Source organism: Hippoglossus hippoglossus, chromosome 10, assembly GCF_009819705.1.
Source record: "Hippoglossus hippoglossus isolate fHipHip1 chromosome 10, fHipHip1.pri, whole genome shotgun sequence".
Lineage (NCBI taxonomy): Eukaryota > Metazoa > Chordata > Actinopteri > Pleuronectiformes > Pleuronectidae > Hippoglossus > Hippoglossus hippoglossus.
The window spans coordinates 7,169,448-7,191,342 of record NC_047160.1 but is presented as its reverse complement, the minus strand read 5'-3'; the positions used below and the strand labels follow the sequence as shown (position 1 = coordinate 7,191,342).

Below are 21,895 nucleotides of genomic sequence, written 5' to 3'. Positions count from 1 at the left end.
ATCCCCAGGCTCTGCCTCTGGCAATGCAAACGTTTTAAGATGAGTAGAGCTTTTTAATCAGAGACTGTCGGGGCTACTGAAAAGTCCAACACATTATATTCAAATGTGGGATTGCAAATTATTAAGAATCTAAATCATGCATGGAAACATACACCCTCTGCAACTAATTTCTCTGGGGCCTTGGTGCTAAGGAATTGTAGGGACTTTAAATCACGAGGCTGCAGATAGATGTTATATTTATATCCCTGAATTTCTGTCACTGGCATTTTAACAACAGAGGCAGGTAAAACAAAATCCTTTTATACAAATACCACACTTTATCTACATTAAAGGAGGATTCTAGTTTAGGTTCTGTCTGCAGGGCAGTTGGTGGCAAGACACAGAGCTCATCCCTCGGCACTGTGCAGGGGCCTCATGCTGAGGGGGAGCCGCACTTATTGGCTGCATTCACACAAACACACAGCAGCCCAGCGACTGGCCTCTCTCCAGTTGAGGTGTTATGCAGGTTAAGCTGTTTACATGCATCTTTGATACCCTGCAAGCCAAATCACCCTGCTGCCATGGGTGAACCAATTAACAGAATATATATAACAGCACCTGTACTGTCCCCACAGAGAGAATTCAGAATGAAAAAGTATATATATTTTTTAAAAGATGTAAGAAACACTCTGGAGTCCCTTAGCAGTGATGATGCTGTGGATGAGATGCCACGGATGGTTTAAAACACAATAAAAGAAAGTATTTCTAACCATAATGTTCCGAATGGGTTTTTATTCATCCATTTTTCATCCATCCATCCGCTTGTTGTATTATTACTTCTGCCAATGAGGTTATGTTTCATTTCTGTCTGTTTGTCTCTTAGCAGGATTACGATCTCAGCAAAAACTACTCAAATAATTTTAATGAAACTTGGTAAAAGGAGTAGAACCCATTTCCTTTTGGAGCAGGTTTCTTAAACATTGTGAGAATTCTGAAAGAGATAAGATCTAGAAATGTATTTGTGAAAGGGTGGAAAAGGTAAACTTGCAACAATGAGAGCCTTATGACTATATTATATTAGGGGTTTTACAGTCTTTAATAGCAACAGACTATCATTTTACCAGAGAGTTTTTAATATGTGACAGCTGCTTTAAAATCCCACTTATTATTACAATAATGTTTTCCTAAAATTGAGTGTTGTGGTTGCCTTGAAAAAGAAAGAAAGTTAAACTTCTACAGTTTAAGGTGACAGAAGCCTTTTCATGACTTTTAGTTATTTCAACTGTTTATTCATTAGTTACTTTCTTAAAAAACAGTTTTTCTTTACTTGCAGCTTTTACCTCACTAATTATTTCAACTAAAAGTTTCTCCAATACTTATTTAAACAACACAACAAAAATCACCAGTTTCTAATTGTATTATTTCTGGAAAGTGCAGACGTGCCAGCAGGGTACAAACAGCGTCAGGGTGACTTACCGGCCTCTCGCTGAGCTGAGGTAGCAGACCAGGTGACATGCCCAGAGCACGGGCCCCGCATAAGTGCTGAGGGCCGTTAAGAAGATGGCAGGTGCCTCCACGTAACTTTCCAGTCCGATGAATCCGACGGAAATGTCGACGGTGGCAATGTTGTTGGAATTGCCCTGCAGAAGCACAAGAAATTTTTATTTAGCATCGCCAGGGGCGCAGGAATAACTCACCCTGTGTTCCGACAAAAGAGTACACAAAGATCTGTGGGTGAAGCTTTGTAAGCATTTCAGAGCTCTGACGCCTGCTCCTTTGCTTCATCATCATTACCGAGCTTCTGGCAACTTCCCAGCAGCCCGGTTGTTTGTGTTTTCCAGACCAGAGTAGTACCCACAGCTTTCTATCTGGAGCTGAACTCAGAGAGTCACTCAGGTCATGTTTGTGTGCATACGTTTATTCACCATATGTTGTTTTTCTTAATACCAAGCATATTTATGACTCATTTAACTAAAAAAAGTTAAATATGCCTGAAGTACACTCAAGATATTAAACTGTACCAACCCTTTTTCATTTTACTTCTTTTCTTTAATCTTGGGAAAGGGTTTTCAGTGCAGTACAATCACGATTTAGAGCCACAATATATGTATAAGTGTATATGGTGCTATAAGTGTAGGATATATTCACACAAGGAAAACAAACTGTGATTTAAATGTAATAGCATTATGCCAAAATTTGCTAATATGAAATATTTCATGAAAAGTTTTACATAGTTGTTTTATCACAAACTTAACCTGGGAGTGATAGTATTTATTGCACGGCAGCAACTTATTCATAATGTGTGATGCAATAAGTGTGTACATGTATTTACTTTGTTGTTTGGTTGTAGACTTTTAAGACATAAGTTATCTTACTTGTATTTATGTTTCAGTTTTTTTGATCAGTACAGATCCATTGTCTAAGCAATATTCCCTTATCTATGATTTATGATAAACCATTGTATTTATTTTAGTCTAGTCCCAAAGTTCAGAGATTTCTCAGTCAAAGTCATTTGTGTTCAAACTCAAGCTGCTCAGGAGCCTAATCTGATTTCTGGGTGGCACATTCTGATCTTTTCCGATTAAGCTCAAATTGGCTCATTAGCATTTCACTTTGTAAGTGTTTTACTTGACAAATTCAATTTCTTTCTGCATAACAAGTGATAATTACCTTTAAAATTCCTTCTGATTGCTAGGCTGTTGCATTTAAGTTCCGCCCTATGCATGAACACACACGAGGGAAAAAAAAAACGTCTCTGGGAATCAGCAGAGATCAAGGATGCCTTTCTTGTTACATTTGAATGCGACGATGATCCACTCGCAGCAATAGAACATGTGATCGTTTAACTCCCTTCTGTGCACACGCCGTCTGTGATCACACAGGACGAGAGCCTTAACAGCTGGCTCCATCTTAAACAAACACACGGTGCACATCAGTGAGCAGGTTGATGGCTACAGATGCAGGTTTTCTACTTGCTGAAGTCATCGTCGACAAACGTATCACTCGTGAAAAAGCAAGAGAGCATAAAATGTTTTATGTATGAATTTCCAGACAAAATTGATCGTCACAACAACTGTAAGAGAGCGAGGATGGTCGATGAGAGCTCTTTGCTGAAGTGCACACCATGCGGAGAAGAAGCATGGATATGCGATGACTCCAGACACACCTCTGTTTGAGAACGTCTGAGTACCGACGTCTGTAATTTGTGTGAGGATGATAACTTCAAACCTTTTATATACAGTGTTTCCTATTGATCATCTTCTAGATCATAACAAATCTCTAACTTGGTGCTCTAAGTGCATTAAATTGCGGCATGCAGTACTATTTGCAGTACTATTTGCAGCGTGCCAGCTCCAACTATTGTCCATACAGTTTTTACCGTCCACACTGACAGACAGACCTCATAGTTTCAGATGCAGTTTTGCACATGCCTGGAAGTGACAGACATTGCAGTCCTCTCTCACACACGAGAACTTGTCTGTCACTTCTCTCTCTCTCTCTCTCTCTGTAGCATGTGACAGCGACATTAGTGCGTGAACACGTGCACTCCCGCTACCTCCGTACATTGAATTCATGCTTTGCGAAATGGCTGATGTATTTGCAAAACAGAAATAACTGTAGAACTGATGAGAACAGATGATCAAATGAGAGATCCCCTTTTCATTTCTCAGCTCTAAAACAGTCCATGATTCATAGTTTTTACAGAAGGTTGCTTAGTTGAATTCATACACACCAGGTGACGCATAAGCGCTTTTGCACAAACTGCATCATTTCTGAAGAATAAACACCTTCTTGCTGCTTCACGGACCATCTGGTTTTGGGATGGAGATAAATCCTCAGAAATTCCACTGCAGCAAAGTCGGACATGTCCATCACTCCATCATGTCTGCTACAAACAAGCAGCTAAATCCTCTCCTGTCCGATAGGCAGTCCCTCATGTGATATGATTGAACTCGTTTGGTGATGTCATTGCAGAGGACATTACCTGGGATATGTCCTACTATGCTCTGGTGGTTTTGAGTGTTTGGCCTCCAAAAAAAAAAAAAAACCTATGAATCCAACAGCTTTCTGCAGATATTTATGAGACTCTACACTATTCTGATCAAGACATTTCATCACTATCACCAAGTCTGCTATCAGTCAAATCAGCAATACTGTCCACATCAGATCATTCTGTTCATTCAATAATGCACAAACCCTCATCCCATGCTGTCTCCAGTCATCTGGATTACTGCAACTCATTATTCACAGGGGTCCCCCAGTAATCAATCTACCACCACCACCTTATTAAAAACACAGCAGCTATGGGGTTCTTACAAGAAGTCAAAAGTATGAGCACATGATGCCCCTTCTCGCCTCATTTCACTGGTTACCCATGGTTTTTGGAATTGATTTTTTAAGTTTGTTCTTTGTTTTTAAATCACTGAATGGCCTTGTGCCGTCCAACAAAGCAGAACTCATCCTCCCTTTCACTTCGGCCGCACTCAGACCTGGTATTAACATCTGGCTTGATGACAAGTTGTCAGCACTAAGTTCAGGTCTGAACGCACTCAACGCAAATGCTTCCTGGACCTGCTACAGTTTCACAATGAACCAAATGTATTTTCACTCTTCTCGGTGTCAATACTTTGATTTGTTTGTGGTTACAATATCAACACTGACCAACACATAATGATTGACATTTTCCTTGAATTGGTCAAGTCCTCCTCCACAGCAGCTACACTCAGCCCCTCCTGATTTCTCTCTCTCTCTCTCTCTCTCTCTCTCTCTCTCTCTCTCTCTCTCTCTCTCTCTCTCTCTCTCTCTCTCTCTCTCTCTCTCAAACAGTGACATCGGACATATCTGTAAACTCAACATAAATGAGTCAGGATTATTTGCATTCAGGATGGATGTTAATGTCAGCTGTGAACACACGTACTTAGCATTGTCCGCTTGTGATCAGATCTCTCAGGATGGATGTTAATACCAGGTCTGACCACAGCCTTAGATCTGCTAAGTGGCTGTTACTCTCGGTACCCAGGACAAGCCTTGTTACAGAGGGTGGTAGAGCTTTTACTGTAAGGGCTCCACAACGCTGGAATAACCTGCCTTTGTCAATCAGACAAGCTACCTCAGTGTCCTCTTTTAAAACGCTTTTCAAAGTGGATTTTTATAAAAAGGACTTTGATTGCTAGGTTTTATTCATTGTCTCCAGTAATAATTTGTAACAGTAATAGTTTTCAGTTTTTATGACTGTGAAGCACTTTGTACACCTGTTTTTTCAAAAGTACTCTATGATAAACACTATTATTATTATCATAATTGTTACGCTTACATCTTACATCATGATTGATTTGCAGCCCAGAGGTCTGGGATCCGCTGTAACTGTACTTGCTAAATGTTCTGTGTAACAGCAGTTTTTGTTTCAGAGCAGTAAATCTAAATCACATACACGGTGTCGCAGCTTTACAGATCCATTATGGTTAAAGCTTCGTTGAGAACGTTATTACTCAAAGGTCTGTGATTACAAGCCTGGGCAGTTAGACTGAAAATTGTCTGGTGGCAGTCTATTCCCGAGCCCATCACAGTATTAATGACCCAAAGGTGATGAGGGTTGTTAAAATGTTAGTGATGTGGAAGTTCAGTGTTGACAACCGTACACAGCTGCTAACCAAACATCTGCCTTGGGTAGAGAGGTTAAATCAAATGGCCTATGAGGAGCAGTCATAGCTCATAACCCCATAACACATCCACAGGAAACAACTAGTCCAGCTGCTGAGTAATGTAATTTAAACACAAACAGTTCCTATTACACTTTCCTTTATCAGTGGTGATAGTTTTACTAAATGCTGCTACACTCCGTGTGCCAGCTTTAAATGAGACGTCTCTTACAAACACACAACAGAAACTTCGGTTAAACGGTTAAACTGTTATTGTTTTTCTAATAACAAGACGTGTGTTATGGATTTGCTGGGGCAGTTCTTCTGATTCAACTGAGCTAAATTTGTAGAGAGAAAGTTAAGTGATATAACAGGATTAATAAATCTTTTATCTTACTGTCAAAGAGCAAAACCATCAATAACTACAGCACCCAGAATTCTGTTTTAAAGGAACCAACATGTGCCTTTACAAAAACAGCTGTTGTTCAGCCAGAGAAATGATGACCACATCAGAATCATGATGGGTCTCATGTTACTTTTAAGAAGTTGACAGAAACTCAACACAAAGCCTTGCACGTTGACATATGGAAGCTGTAAAATTACAGTCTACACGTTTGGCCATTGAGCAGCTCAGCTCAAGTTGTCAGGGTTACAGGCCTTTCTCAAGTAAACCTAAAAAAAGTGGCAGATTTGCTGAATATTCAGCTGCTAAAAGCTTTACGACATTGTTTTTTCTTCTTCTAACAGAGCTAGTTGGTGAAATATTCTAACTGGAGACTTAAACACTACTATGTTGAATCTCATAGACTGTGTCATTAACTCATAGACTGTAAGACGGATGACATGACAGCTGCCCAAAAGTGAAACCAAAGTGTGTCGATCGGCACCAGGTGGCTGACTGCAGGACAGGTTGTTATCCCCTCTCATCCATGTTAGTGTATGGGACAGGGACCAGGTTTTTGTCATTTCAGATAGTTCTTACCACATTGATGTTTGTTCGAGTGTTTCATTTTTCTGGTAAGATTGGCTTGAATTAGTTATGATGCAAAAAAGGGTGAAACGTCATGATTGACAGCTGAGACTGACTCAGGATTAGTGGCACCTCACTACTGTGGCTATATCCTCCAATTGCTACTGCACAGACTCTGGCTCCAAAAGCACAAGAGGGCAACGTTAGTATCTGGGGTACTTTAGCTTCATTTCTAGATAGTGGGGTCTTTATATGGTCTATGGTCTGATCACATGACTTTTCAGTCTCACTTTTCCATTTGCAATGTTGTGGAGAAACGTTGCTTTGAGGTTTCGCTGTTAGTTAATGACACTTCAAAAACTCAGGAAACATTTGATCATGTTCACAGCTCAGCTAAACTGTTAGGTGTGGTTACATTTGCAAAAAAAACTATATCACCACTGGGTGTGGTCAGAAGGTAGGAAGGAAAAACACCACTTTTCAGCTCCAAATTTACTCTTTATAACACTATCCTCTGCACTACATATTACTTCACACAGTGGCTATTAAAATGTGCACCAGCACTAAAATGATTATTTTTGTTTACCTGAAAGTAAAAGAAGGCCTGACCAAACCAGTAGTGCATGATGGTGGTCTGGGCTGCGTCGTAGTGGAGCTTCTTCCAGATGAACTGAGCCATGAGCGTCTGGATCAACAGGCAGCAGCACAGCACGGGCATGTTGTGGGCACGGAACAGCAGCGTGACCAGCAAAACCAAGCCGCTGTAAATCTCCCACAATCCCCTGCTCTTCAGTTTGGCATCTGCTGTGATGATTTGGGAGCGCAGCAGGTCCTTGGTGCCCGTGAAGAGGATGCCCAAAACGAAGACATAAACAAAGCGGGCCTCCACTGTTCCCCTAAAAGAGAAAGATTCCAGACTGTGTCACTTTCACATTTGCAGTAATCCGCTATTGATTTCCCCCCCCCCACCAAAACTCCTCGTTCAATATTCAATGTGGTACGTGACTCTGGGATGTGGATTCTGGCATCTCTCTGCACTTGTTCATATATTTAGCAATGAAATATCCAGAGCTAGATTTTGGGACATTTGGAAAATGATCTAATGCAGGCTTTATGTGGTAATAAAAGAAAACTCATGCTTCTTAATAAAGAAAAGCTGTAAAACAAAAGACAAGAGCAAAATCAAATCAAAGAATTTAACAGAACCAGAACAAGCGTCCTCATTATCTTTGTGACAGCGGCAGTAACAGCAGGAGAATACAGAGGGAAAGCGCAGAAGGGGTATTAAGCTTAAAACAGTAGTTCTTATTTAGCTGACATTGTTATATTTTTCAATCATTAACAAAAACTTACAAAAACTTTTGGGACTTCAGACATTTTCATATATAAAGACAACAGCCTCACATTATACCAGTGGCTTCTTCATATATCATCCAGATCCCTCTGTTATAACAGCATTTTAAAGTTCACTACTTTAATTAATTTCATATCCCCATCTCTTGTTAGACAGGATTCTATATATTTCTATAACGCATAACCTTTCTTTCATTCAGTATGCAGTGTGTCAATGTAACATTAATAATTAAAGGTGAAAGACAGAATGAATTGCCTGAGGTAGACAGACTTTCTCACACCAGTCACTCTGTCTGTGGTGATTGTTTCTGCATCATTATCATACAGAAACACTGTATTAACATATTTCAGTATGTTGTAAGGTTGTGTGACATTTGATCTAAACTCTATTTCTTGAATGGAGCACAAATTGTGAATAGTTAGGGATAATAATAAGGATAACAACAGCAAATCCAGACTACTGACATCTCTTTAAAGGTTACAGTGGAATTTTACAGCAGCTCCCCAACAATACTAAATGTTTCACAGGTGTATTTATGGTCTGTTGATATTTTACAAGACTATACACTCACTAATATAATATAGTCACAGTTACAAGGCTATTATTGCTGCAAGTTTCATCTTTCTCCTTGAAGTCACAGAAAAATACGTGAAACATACTGTTGCATTTATTAACACAACTATAAGGGAGAGTGCAGACCTCTGCCGAGGCTTTGTCACCATATTGCATATACATGTATTGAGATCTGATACTTTCGGATCATTATCCAGATCCGCACTGAATGTCACATGTTCATAGATATATGCACTCTACACATGCCTGATTTTTCACATAAAGAAAATCACCAAAGTCTAACAATGTTAAAGAAAGTGAAAAAACAATTATTGATCTGTGACCCATGAATCTCATGTTTCAACAATGTTGAAAAACTCAATCTCACAATGTGAAAGAAAGTGAAAATAAAAAATCTTGAATCAGGCTCCTGATCAACATCAACATTGAGTGGGCTCTTCCTTGGGTCATGCCCCACCCCTTCACGAAAATGTATGAAAATCCATCCAGTAGATTTTGCGTAATGCTGCTAACTCACAAACTCAGACAAAAACATAACAAAAACAAAACATAACGTGTTTCGTGATCTATTTGTTTAGACTGAACTGAATATTTCTGGCTGAAAATGTACATGGATGACAAAAAAGGGAAGGTGATCATACCACAGCATGGAGTAAGTGAACTAATCCATTCAAATACTGGGAGGTTTTAATGTTTAATCTACACTCACTGATATAAATGAGGTGGACAAGAGGTGACGCAATCCAAGAGTCCTCTATAATGTATCCCCTGTGGTGCATGACAGTGAATCTGGGGCTAACGTCTAAAGCTACTACAAGGTTAAAAAAGTTTCACCAAGGTTCTTCTCCATCTAAAAGGCTTACTCCACAAAAATCCTTTTCCAACTATCCATAATTTATATGCTTCAAAAATTGAAGCTTTAAAGGAAAAGTGCTTTCGATTATGAAGGCAATTACATTTTAGTCTAATTTCCATTTCAGGCATTCAGCATATGGTCTTATCCACAGAAACTTAAATGAAAAAAAATGTTCCCCTCAAATCTGCTCTTTAATTAATTTACATGTATTAACATTTGTCCAAAGAGGGAGAAATTAAAGGGTAAACTAACCATTATAAAACACAATCAGACAACAAATGGGTGGTAAGAGCTGTGGCAATGATAAATTGTTTTATAATAGCCTATAATGGATTGGGGGGGATATAAAGAGCATTAAGAGCTAATGAAGTTTAGGGAGTCACTGAATTTTCATGGAGTCACAGCCTCAGGGAAACTGAGACTTTTCTTTTAAACTTCATTCATTTTTCAAGAAACTAAAAATAACTATGTCTCTATACAAACAAGAGAAATACAAATTGAATTAAATAGAAATTTTAAACAATTAAAATTAAACAGAAATAAAACACAAGAAAGATAATCATCAATAATAAACCCTCCATACAGTAAAGTGAGGCATCCTACTGCTGGTAGATAAGCATAAACTTGCAGATTATTCTTTTACCCATTTAACAATACTTGGTCTATTTCCACAAACATAGATCTAATAAGATTTTCTCTTCCTTCCTCATACAGGGTTTCTGCAAGTTATGATTAAGACTTTTTAAGACCATAATGAATGAAATTTAAAACGTCAAGTACAACAGATATGAAGGAATATCCAAGTCCTGCAATCACTTACACTTACACCAAAATTAAAGATATAATGAGGTAGCCCAGTGGAGAGTAGCCCTCAAAGCACCACGATATCTCACAAGCTACAAGCGGACACGGTACCACAGGCAAGACGAGTGAACTGAGATTCATTCTGACAGTTATTATTGCCCTGCTGCTCTCATTCATAGTTTTGTTAATATCTGTATACACATAACTGATCTAACTCAGATTTGTAAGATTGCTGTTTATCAAGTGTTTGTCTCTGCTCATAAAGAATAGTTTAAAACCAAAACCTTCACGCAAAAATTGTCTTTAAACTTAAAAGAAATAATAATGTGACATTTATTGTGATAATTATTGATATCGACTAATATGAAATGTTTTATCTTGATATAACCTTTGGCCATAATACCCAGCCCTGCGTTCATTTAAAGAAGCTTCTGGTATTTATGGTACATTTTCTACCAAACATAAAGCCACAAAGAAATATTTCTGTTTTCATTTGCATGAGTCTACAGCCATTCAGAAGCTATTTATACATTTAGAGAATCGAAGTCCAGACATTATGATGATGCGTCACTTCAAAACCATATCACAGTGTAAAAGGATGCCTCTCGTGCAGCAGGATGCCATCAAAGCTGCACGAGCGCCACAGGATCATAGCTGACCCTGAAGGAGTTGAGCAAGTATTGGATATGTATTATTTATCAGTGTGTTTTATGGAAACCTGTTCCAACAGGGGGAAGGAGCAGAGTAATATGCTCCATACAGCACTATTCTATATTATTCACAACTCCCCTAACAATATGGCAGGGATTGTATTCATCATTATTTTATGCAAAGGAAAAGCGGAGAATCCTGGCCTGGATTTGATTCTATGAGGGGACAGTGATGGATTTCCAGCTGCCGGGCTCACTAAACTAGTTTGCATGGTGGAGAAATGGAGAGAATTACAAACTAATCTTTCCGTCCCGACATGTCTGTGTTTAACAGCCAGCACTGTGTCATGCATTTTATGTTTTATTTTATCTTTACAACTATGCTTTACACGAAGGAAGCAGAGTGAGGAGAAAAAAGAAACATATGAGATTTACATGGCTTCCCTTGTGAAACCTGTGTATTTGACCCTGAAAGACTGGAGGATAAATCCACATCAGCTGGAAAGAACAAACACTTTCTAAACACTGAAACAAATGTCTGATGGTGGGAGGCATTTTTTGCTTTGACATTTCAAAAGTAGAAAGCACGATCGCGACTTCTTGTCGAAACAATAAAGGGTATTTTTTGTCTATGTCATGTCCCCATCTGCAGCACTCCCAAAAGTGGCTGCAGCAATATTAAGCTTCCTGATTAAAGTACATCACATTTTCTCTACAGTTCAACGTGTAAATGAGACAGCTTTGCAGCAGATTCCTCAAAATTTCCACTCCTAAGTTAAATTATATGAAATCTCTGATCACCATCCATCTCTCCGGACAAGCAGCAACTACAAAGGCACTAAAAAAACCCAGCACTTCTGCGAACCCTTATGTCCCTGCTCCATCATCCCTTCAGTCCACTGGAAGCTTGAAGGCTTGTGATGGACATAAACAATTAAGTCATGGTTTTCCACAAGAAAGATGTAAGCAAGCTAACAGACAGAATAACAATGGCAAATGCTGGGTTAATAATGCTGCATTTTTTATTTGTTGGCAGTATGCAAAGTGTTTTGAAGCTCCAGTCTAGAGGGAGTTTTTGTTCCTGCCAGCTTTCAGCACAGGGAATTTTTAAGTCATTGAACGTCAATCCTATAAAAAACACCCTCAGATATATATTAGTGTCATATTGTAAAAGGGGTTTGTAAGAGTTCTTTAATTGTCGTACGGCAGGCTGTCGTTCAGACCAGAAGGCAAGGGCCAAGGTCACAGTAAGCTCAGAACAATTAATAAAATAATATTAATAATGCTGTGATAATGGGGTTCTTAACCAGAGTACATTAACCTTTAAGAGCAATGCTAAGGTTTTTTGGCATCATTTGTTGAGATCTCTTGGATTTGAGAACTAAACTCTAAAAAGAGTCAAGTTTTCAGTTCTGTTTCACAGTGTCACGATCAGATTAATAAGACAAGGCCAGTCTTTAAACATTCATTAAAGCAGATACAGTAACACTGTAGCCCAAATGGATTCATTAATCAAAGATTGTTTAGTCAGGTGAGTCTACATAGAAAATGGTGAACACTACAAGTGTGTCCAAAACCCATTCCATCCCAGTGCCTCACAAACTCCCTCTGGTGTCACTTTCATAATATACGCATCATCAGTGAGAATACAGTTTTTTTTTTTACCCCTTGTTCCTTTTATATGATTGAAGACATATTTTGTGTGATATAAGCAGTCAACACCATGGCTGAGTATGTCCAATTTAACACAGTAGGTAACAAATGCCAGTCTGATGTCACAAATCTAAGAAACCAATCCTGTCAACTTGTGGGTGGGACTTAGTAGCTGAAAAAAGCTCCTCACCTGCAGATGGCGCTGTGAGGGTGGGAAGACTGGGAGCAGAGGCAGGGCCATATTAACAAATTCATAGATCCCAGTCATTAAATGAGGAGGGAAGGTGTAGAGTTAGATTTAAGCATTTTAAATCCATTAGGGGAATATATTTACGACAAATGTTTTGTGCGAATGAGAGCCTCCGGAGTTTCTCCTGGCCGTAGTGTAAAGTCTGCAGAAACTCCAGAGGAGTTCAAAGTGAGAACACAGCAGAAAGTCTGTGCAGGATTCACAGAGAGTGAGGGTGGTGGGGTGGGGGTGGCAGTGTTGATGACGTTTCGAACATGAGTCCCACACGTAGAGACAGATGAAGATGAGACTTTATGGCGTTAAGGGCAGACACCGTTGTCAATGTGCTGTTAACAAAACCTGTGATCTCTGCAGCTGAAATAATACGTTACATCCTGCCTCTGCACCAACCCTCACCTGAATCCTCCGGAGGATTTGTTGCTGTTGTGAACGTGTCTGAGCAGAGAATCTCCTGCTGCATTGTGCATGTTTGAAAGGAAAACTGAGGAGAAGGTCCCAATTGTCCAGAGTTCCTCCGCAGGTGATGTCTGAAAACGGCTTAAGAGAGATATCCTCCACTTTACATGATAGAGGGGGCATGGCCAATCAAATCAATCTTACTTGCTGCATTGTGTCATGTTAATAGAAGTAACACTGGACAGAAAATAGTAGCTTGTCATGCTGTGGTACAGAGACACAGCCTGTTACCTTGGAAACAAGCGCTTGTGTTCCAGCAAATGAATAAGAAAAGGTAAGACGATGGCCAATCCCCTCGACATGTTTGGTATAACCCTTCATCAATCACCTGCATCAGGCTAACACTTGGAGTAAATCAACCAAAGCAAGTAATTCACTGCCAGATGAGAGCTGACAACGATGAGGGTCTGCCCACTGCGCCTGAGACCTGGACTTTTGTGGGATTAAACCGAGTACGTCGAAGTGGCAACTACTGAGGTGCCACTGGGAGTAAGTGGCAGACTTTGGAGCAATGGTTACAGACTAAACATCTAATTACAAAACAAACCACTGAATCGATATATCTGCCTTACTGGCAGCCTTATGTTTGATTAAAAAGAAAAGCACAAAGGCAGTGTGATTGAGGCCAAAGCAGTTTTATAAACAATGGCCTGAAGTCAGAGGAGGATAAGACTTTGTTAATTGTTACCACTGATATATTGTAGACAACATAGAAAATACTTGGAACAACATTATAAAATTAGTCACCCCTTGGTTAATAAAAGAGAAAACTGAATTATGTGTGTGTTACTCTCTGACTCTGTGTGTGTGTGTGTGTGTGTGTGTGTGTGTGTGTGTGTGTGTGTGTGTGTGTGTGTGTGTGTGTGTGTGTGTGTGTGTGTGTGTGTGTGTGTGTGTGTGTGTGTGTGTGTGTGTGTGTGTGTGTGTGGCAGGGGTTCACAGGTGTTTTGGGACAAGTCTGAATACATTTCCATTTTTAAACAGGATCGGTATGCATGAATATTTTTAAATTGGGAACCTGCACAACAGCCCCGTCATAGATAAAGCAGTGCATGATAAAATGGGTCATGTTTTGTGCAGGAGTGGAACACATACATACATACATACAAACACACACACACACATACAAACACAAAAGAAAACATAAACATAAATACTTCCTTTCTGGCTTTATGTTTGGTAGAAGATGTGCCATGAAGACAGACGGGTGATAGAGACTGCGACAAACTGTGGCTATGATGTAGACAGACTCCGACAGGTTTGGCCCTCAGCTGGCTGCTTTGATGTTCAGCTACTTCCTATTGGAGCTCGTCTTCAGAGAATTTAATTTGCTTCATCTTTTATGTTACCTTGATTTATGTATGTTTTGTGCTGTTAGTGCTCAGGTATTATTGATGATTTTCTCAATATCCTGTGAAATAAAACTGATTCAAAGTACATGTCTTCCCTGTCAGTTGACAGCAAGTCTATTTTTAGGTTCTTTTCTGATGCCATGAGGAAGGGTGTGTGTGTGCGGGAGAGACAGAAACACAGAAAGAGAGAGAGACAAACTGTATCCACGGTGACATCAATCCAACTATCTCTTTGAACTGTTTAAAGTGAGAAGCGTTGGCGGCTCTGAAACCCATTAGCCATTTTGAGAGATGCAACAGCACAATTAGATCGTTGGCACAAAGGGAATGCAAGGAAGGGACTGAGGAGTGATAAAAACACAGGAAGAGTAACACAGGAAGAGCCGACTTTGAAAAGGGTCATTATACAAAGTCATTCCTCTTTATATTCATGTCATGGTTGAAATGAAAAGTACAGCAGCGAGAAAGTGAAAAGGTGCAGCAGTTTGGGGGGATTTTTAACTTCAGCAACAAGAGAAACTGCTTTGATATTGTATCTGAAATCATCAGAAATCCAACTGGGCTCTTTAAAAATACCAAACCAAGAGATGAAAAAAAACTAAAACGGACCCATGGGAAATACACCACATTATTTGATTCCAACAACTCAGCAGTTGCAAACCACAAACTAAAATCAAAGCATTATTTTAGTGGAAGGCACAAATATATATACGTTCTTCTTACCCAGCAAACAAAATTCAGCTTCCAAATATGGACTGCGTGTCATTGTCTTAAAGCTAGGGTTGGTGATCCAGAAAAATTTAGCAAGAGCAGGCTACACTTTGAAAAATATGCAACTAATATATCCCGCCCCTTCTCCTCCTCGTCAAAGCTACGCCCACATGAACACACACTGCCTGACAACTGCTGGAAGCCGACTTTTCGGGGACTAGCTCACTAACTTCTGGCTGTCGGCTCTGCTTCAGCGGTGTATGTCTCAGTGAGGGTGCACGCAGGCAGGCAGGTCTGTAAGTGACAGACAGGTACAACAGCCAGTCATAATTCAGTCCTAATGAAAAGATTGGTTCTGTTTAATACAGTCCTGCGAGGGCCTTTTTTTCCCCAGACAACTTTATTTATTGATGGCTATCGGGACGTGAAGAGAATTTCAACAATAAGATCAAATGTGTTTCAGAACAAACTTACTAACCTTACCTTTAAGGCCCAAAACTAAAGTTGGTCTTAGCTCTACAGAATAAAAAGCAGTGTGGACTAAATCTAAAATACATCTCGGAGGCGGACCACCTTAATGATCAACTTGTTTAAGTCTGAAGAGAAATCTGAAGGACTGGGTCAGCCGTCAACCTTGTCAATCATATAGCTCATCATAAGGAGTCATGGTCATTCAGTTCAGGTGTCTTTGTATGAGTAAGGGTGAGAGGTAGAGCTTTTAATTAGGTGAGCGAGTAGGAGAGGCTGCCAAGGAGAACAGGAAAGGTTAGGGAAGGCCAGGTACTGGTGGTAGATGAAGGGAAGTCGGGGAAACTAGACAGGAGAACTCTGTGCAGCCGTGCACACTCATTATTTTCTGACGGGGGTTAGTAGCAGATAACTCTGTGCCAACCTACAGCCTGCAGAGTGAAAAATTACCACAGTTAGGGGCTCAAACACTGTTGATTCACGTTCTTTGAACTATGCTAACTACTGCTATTACATATAAATTGTTCTGAAGGAAAACACACACACACACACACACACACACACACACACACACACACACACACACACACACACACACACACACACACACACACACACACACACACACACACACACACACACACACACACACACACACACACACACAATGTAAAAAGGCATTAATCCCCAAGAGGGCTAATCTATTTTAAGACACAAATTAAACAGGATATTTCATTATTCGGGTTGAGTTCAAGGACACTCAAAATCTCACTGGACACGAGAGGGTTATGGATTAGATAAAATGCTCTAACATGTGTGAAATAAATGCGATGTAAAAACTCAGTGTGCTTGATTAAGGTTGAAGAGTAGATGAGGAGATTCTTACCCACAAGAAAATACTTTGAAGGTTTCAGTACATTTGCAGATTCAAGAAATCCAAACTCTTCTACAAAATGTTAATTTTAAGAACAGAGAGTCAAATTAGATGCTGGGTTTTTAGCTAAATGCTAACACCAGTTTGTTTACATGCTGATGTTATATTGTGCTGTATGCAATATTTGTACTGTTCATCCATCTATCTACTATGTATGGGTCACCAGGGGGCTGGAGCCAATCCTAGCTCACATTGGGCGAGAGGTGGAGTGCAACTTATGGGAAATTTAGAGCTATATAACTCAAGCTGCATGTTTTTTTGGGGGGAGGAAGTCGGAGAACCCGGGGAAAAAAACCCCACAGACACAGAGATAACATGCAAACCTCACACAGTAAGGTCCCTACTGGCCGTCGTGTTCAACCCAAAACCTTTGTGCTGTCAGGCGACAGCGCTAAACACTGGTCCACCGTGCTGACCGGTATTTACTGTGTTTTGTTTGTCTGTAGATGCCTTTTAGAATGCTACTCAGCACTAAACATTTGGTCTAAGTATTTGTTCATAAAACAAAGGACGAATATAATTTTTGATCTGATGATGGCTCCAGTTACAGTCCAGCACTAACAGGCATTTGTTTGTGTCCCAGAGTCAGCGGGCCATGTAGGGTTTCCCAGACGTTCATCTTCCTAGCTACGCTTTCTAGCGCTTCATGGGGGATCGCGAGACGTTCCCAGGCCAGATGGGATATGTAACACTTACTGTGATTTCTCACATCTCAGTTGCACAAACCTCCAACGGAAGGTGCCCAGGAGGCATCCTGACTAGATGCCCAAACCAACTCAACTGTCCCCTTGCTACATAAAGGAGCAGCGGTACTACTTGGAGCTCCCCCCGGATGTCTGATGTGAGGGGTGGAATGTAGATGTACTGGTGAATCACAAGCTTTGCTTTCTAACAGGCATTGAGATTTCCAATTTCACTTTCCAGCATGTACTCTATATTGCACATATGGAGTGTCTATATACTTCCAGACCCTCCACTTAGTGACCTTTTCATTGCTCAGCATTGGTGAACAATGCATAGTTTTGCAGTTCCCTCATAAAAGCCAAAAAAAAACCTATTTTCAAGACAAATGAAAAGCAAATCTTTAAAACTATTTTTCCAATATTCTGCATGGTGATATATTACCACTTCAATTTCTCTGTTCAGTCTGTGCTCTCATTAAGCAGCTTACCTCTCTGTGATGTGAAAATGTAAGATAGATGTAAACAAGACAGAAAAAAAGGGTACATCAGTTCATCATCACAGTTAAAACGATGTGGGTCTGAGTGTTTGTCCCAGTTGTCACAAGCAGCGCTGTAGTCTGCACGCTCAACTGCATCACAGCACAACCTGGCAGTTTAAATTAGCCCACTAACAGGGGATAGCAATACGCCAACTGTTACAGTGAATGAAAACATGGTCCTGGGGTTTCACAAAAAACTTACTTGGATGGGGTACGGCCAGAATGTTGCCAGGGAAACAAGACGTTGCCGACAGCTGCCCGGTAGCTGTAGACGCCCAGAAGTCCGAGAGCGAGGGCGATCTTGGAGACCCATGAGCACCGTCTTTGAACCAGGAGGTAGATAAGAACCAAACAGAAAGCGGCCAGCAGGGAGATAACCACCTTGTGTTCAGAGCTACAACATAATGACAGAGAGAGACAGATAGTCATGAGGTAAAGAAAAGACCACGCATTCTCATATAAAGGGGCACTTGGAAATCTCAAACTCAAGTTCATCTATATTAACCATGTCTGTGTAAACATTTTCCTACATATTCCATTCTTTTAGCCTAAAATTATAGGATGTGTGAAAATGATTTAAGTGATAAAAAAATAAATAATTCGAAATCAAAATACAAAAACAAAGCTTAAACCTTGAAGTAGATTTCCCTGAGCAAGAGCAAACATTTTGATGAGATAAAACACTGTCAATCATATCCTCCAGTAGTAGTTTAAACTTTAAAGCATCAGGGATCTTCAATTGTTCTCTGGATTTGAGTCTACACAGTGTGAAACTACACCGCACTGAGCACAGACAGGAAATTAGACCTCAAAGGACATATCAAAGTTGAATAGACGCTGTGTATTTAGCCGTTAGCTGGATCAGACGGCAGCTGAAGTTGGGTACTTTGAGACAAGATGAGGTGTAACGCCGCCTAGATCTCATTATCTAAGCCACAGGCAGTGGAGGGTGGGTTGAAAGGGCAAGAACCGGACAGGGAAAAGGTCAGAATTCACATCTATACTCCACAATGTGATGCATGTTAAAGAAGCAAACCATAACCCCCCTGCCCTTGTGCTGGTGACAAAATATACCCAGTCTTAGTTTAACCGAAATCATAGTTATTTTACAGTCAGAGCAGAAGACTATGTTCCCTTCTAAATCTTGTTTTTCAGAATGGTAAGTGGAGGGTCCTGTCAGATTCTCAGGAAACATTTCATCGGTTCATCGGTTCACACCTGGCTTTAAAATAATAACAATATGGGACCACTTGTGATCAGATCTAACTTCCCCGCTCTGCATGCAAATAAACATTCATGTAATTTGTGTTCATTAAGATCAAATGATGTTGCTTTTTTACCTAGTCTGAGTTAACAGATGTGTCTAGGGACAATGCGTGTGTGGTTGTGTGTGTGTCGACGTAAGCGAGAGAGATGGAGAAAAAGAGCGAGCAAAGTTGGGAGGGACTGAATGATTGAATGAATGGGTGCAGCTATGATAAACGATTTTATCAATGTAGGATAAAACATAAGTCATTGTGATCAGTGTTGGTATTGTGGCGGTGGCCTCAAACATATTAACATATGTACGAAGCAAAAAGATACGTTTAAACTGGAGCAGGTCAGAGGACATTAGCTGAGGTGGTTCTTCATATTGGCCCAGGATACAGTACATTTGATTTCAAACAACGAAAATAATGTGGCCACCTTCTTCCCAGATCATCTCCAAATGATTGGACCTAAGGATGCACAAGGGTGCGCTCAGACCTGAACTTAGTGCTGACCACTTGTGATCGGATCAGTCAGGACGGATGATAACAACAAGTCTGAACAGGGCCAGAGGAAGTGCTGGTTAACACCCTTGTTTCCCTTGAGTGTGTGTGATGACCAAATAATTCAGAGACTTATTTAGTTAACATGAGTAATTTCCCAATGTATTTCACTCAACCAGCCTCGCCTGAACTTGTTCTATTGATCTCTCACACTTAAATGTAGGCGGAGAGACAAATGGGAATTGAGCAACTTGTCGCTGCACTGCATTCTCATCTACTGAGGAAGGCTACTGTCTTAGGGAACAAATTGGTGTCTCTGCCTTTTAATTATGAATCTATCCCTGCATGACTGAGGAAAACTACCTCAAACAGTGAAACATTCACTTTAACTGCACTGAAACCTCAACTTTACCTCTGCAACACAATATTGTTTGTCAGAACAAACAACATAATAAAGATTTTGTAGAACCTTTTGTAGAGATTTTCAGATGCACATTTGAACTTTAATATAATTACTTTACGAGTAAAATGTATTTTATGTTGTCTAAAAGGAACTTCAGAGAAACTAAAGACAGAGACACACCGCTCTTCATGCTATATAAACAGAGGTGTGTCTTCTCTCTAATGAACATCTTAGGAATCATAATGCTCTCAAGGAAATTCTGACTAAGTCAGGCTGCTGCTGTTGTTAACCCTCTCACTTTACTGCTAAGTAAAACTATAAGTTCACAAGCCAGTGTATCATGCTAGACAAGACTGCTTGCATCCATCCATCCATTATCTATACCTCAAATACTTAGTTAAATAGGCTCTAACCAATATATGTGTAATAACAACAGATGACTATGTATGAGTTTAAACACAGATAATTATTACACGGCCCTGCAGTTCCACTCAGCAATTTTTAGTGTCTTTCAGCTCATTGTTTTGGTTTTACAATAACAGGCTAGAGGAGTGTGATTGGCCCGGGGGCGAGGAGGCAGACACTGGCAACACAGAGTGACATATCAAGATATGGAGGAAATACACCAGGAGAAAAAAATCTTCATAAAATAACAATGGACACATGAAAAAGCTGCTATATGAAAATATATTATTGATACTTTTTTCTTCTCAAAATATTTTCTGTATTTAGTATTAGTTGATTGAGATTAAATGTTTTTATTTAATATACTTGGAACTTTTTATTGTATGTTTCTCTAATTTAGATTTGTGTAGTAATGTTAAGAGGATTGGTAAAGCCAACCTGTTAAGCCAATGTCCAACATCAGGAAGATGAGCCCATTGTACCCCGGTCTGGTTGAGCGAGCGCAGCAGCCGGCAGCAGAGCAGAGTGAAGGGCGGCGTGGCTAATGCTAACCACTTCTCGGAGTACATCCCTGCCTTAGGGTGAGCAGAGGGGTGACCGTCCTTGGAAGGCAGGATAAGCTCTTCCTCATCTCTCGAGCCACTCTGCTCTCTGAAGTACTTGCGGCACACATCCTGGAAGATGGCGAGGCAGAGGGTGCTGAGCAGAAAGTACCAGGTTTGGTGCTCTTCCTCTACGAAGCTGCTGGCCGCCAAGCCGAGAGTGTGTCCAATGGTGCCCGCCAGCAGCAACACATCCAGCTCCGAGAGTGACCACTCACTGCCGCTGCTCCTCAGTGGAGACTATAAAGAAAGAATAAAAGTGCATGAAAAACAGGGGGTTACATGCAACTAACATTTGTATATTTAATTCTGAAGAAGATGTAACACTTTGCTCGGATCTTTGTTTCTCAGCTGGGATTTCCATGGGATTTTGCAAAGAGGTAGGTCTTGTCTCAATTCATAATGAATAGATCCTGAATAAAGTCCAAATCTTAGGATTCAGTTGTCTGCAGCAACACATCTATTTACCTTAAGACTTTGTAAATGTGGTGTAAGAAATGCAACTACCACACCCACACGCGGAATATATACTGGCAATTAGAATGTTATTGTTCAACTCAGTGGGATAATTGGTTGGATCAAACTACTGCTTGGGTGATTCATACCAATCTATTTCCAATCCTGAAATAAACCTCATCTAAGAACTGAATGACCCATGTACTTCATAATAAAACAGTCCAATCTACAGACACTGATACGTGCTCTCTTATCTCATGCACATCATTTAACACCCAAGGTTTCAAAAAGATATAAAGATACAAATAGACACCATCAAGGCTGCTGTTTATGATGTATAGAGTTCCTGGTTAAATAAAAGTTTACTCATGTATAGTTCCATCAGATTGTTAAGATTAGTATTTGTC

At 40.1% G+C, this 21,895-nt stretch overlaps 1 protein-coding gene across 1 annotated transcript in view; it reads right to left on the bottom strand.

Moving 5' to 3' along the window:
• The window catches only part of pigg (phosphatidylinositol glycan anchor biosynthesis class G), a 64,833-nt gene that overhangs the window by 6,501 nt on the left and 36,437 nt on the right, over positions 1-21,895 (bottom strand). The window contains exons 9-12 of the mRNA XM_034597701.1: positions 20,869-21,272; positions 18,074-18,265; positions 7,175-7,484; positions 1,456-1,619 (exon numbers count right to left, since the gene is read on the bottom strand). Of these exons, the coding sequence (XP_034453592.1) occupies positions 1,456-1,619; positions 7,175-7,484; positions 18,074-18,265; positions 20,869-21,272 (1,070 nt within the window). The remainder of the gene's footprint in view (positions 1-1,455; positions 1,620-7,174; positions 7,485-18,073; positions 18,266-20,868; positions 21,273-21,895) is intronic.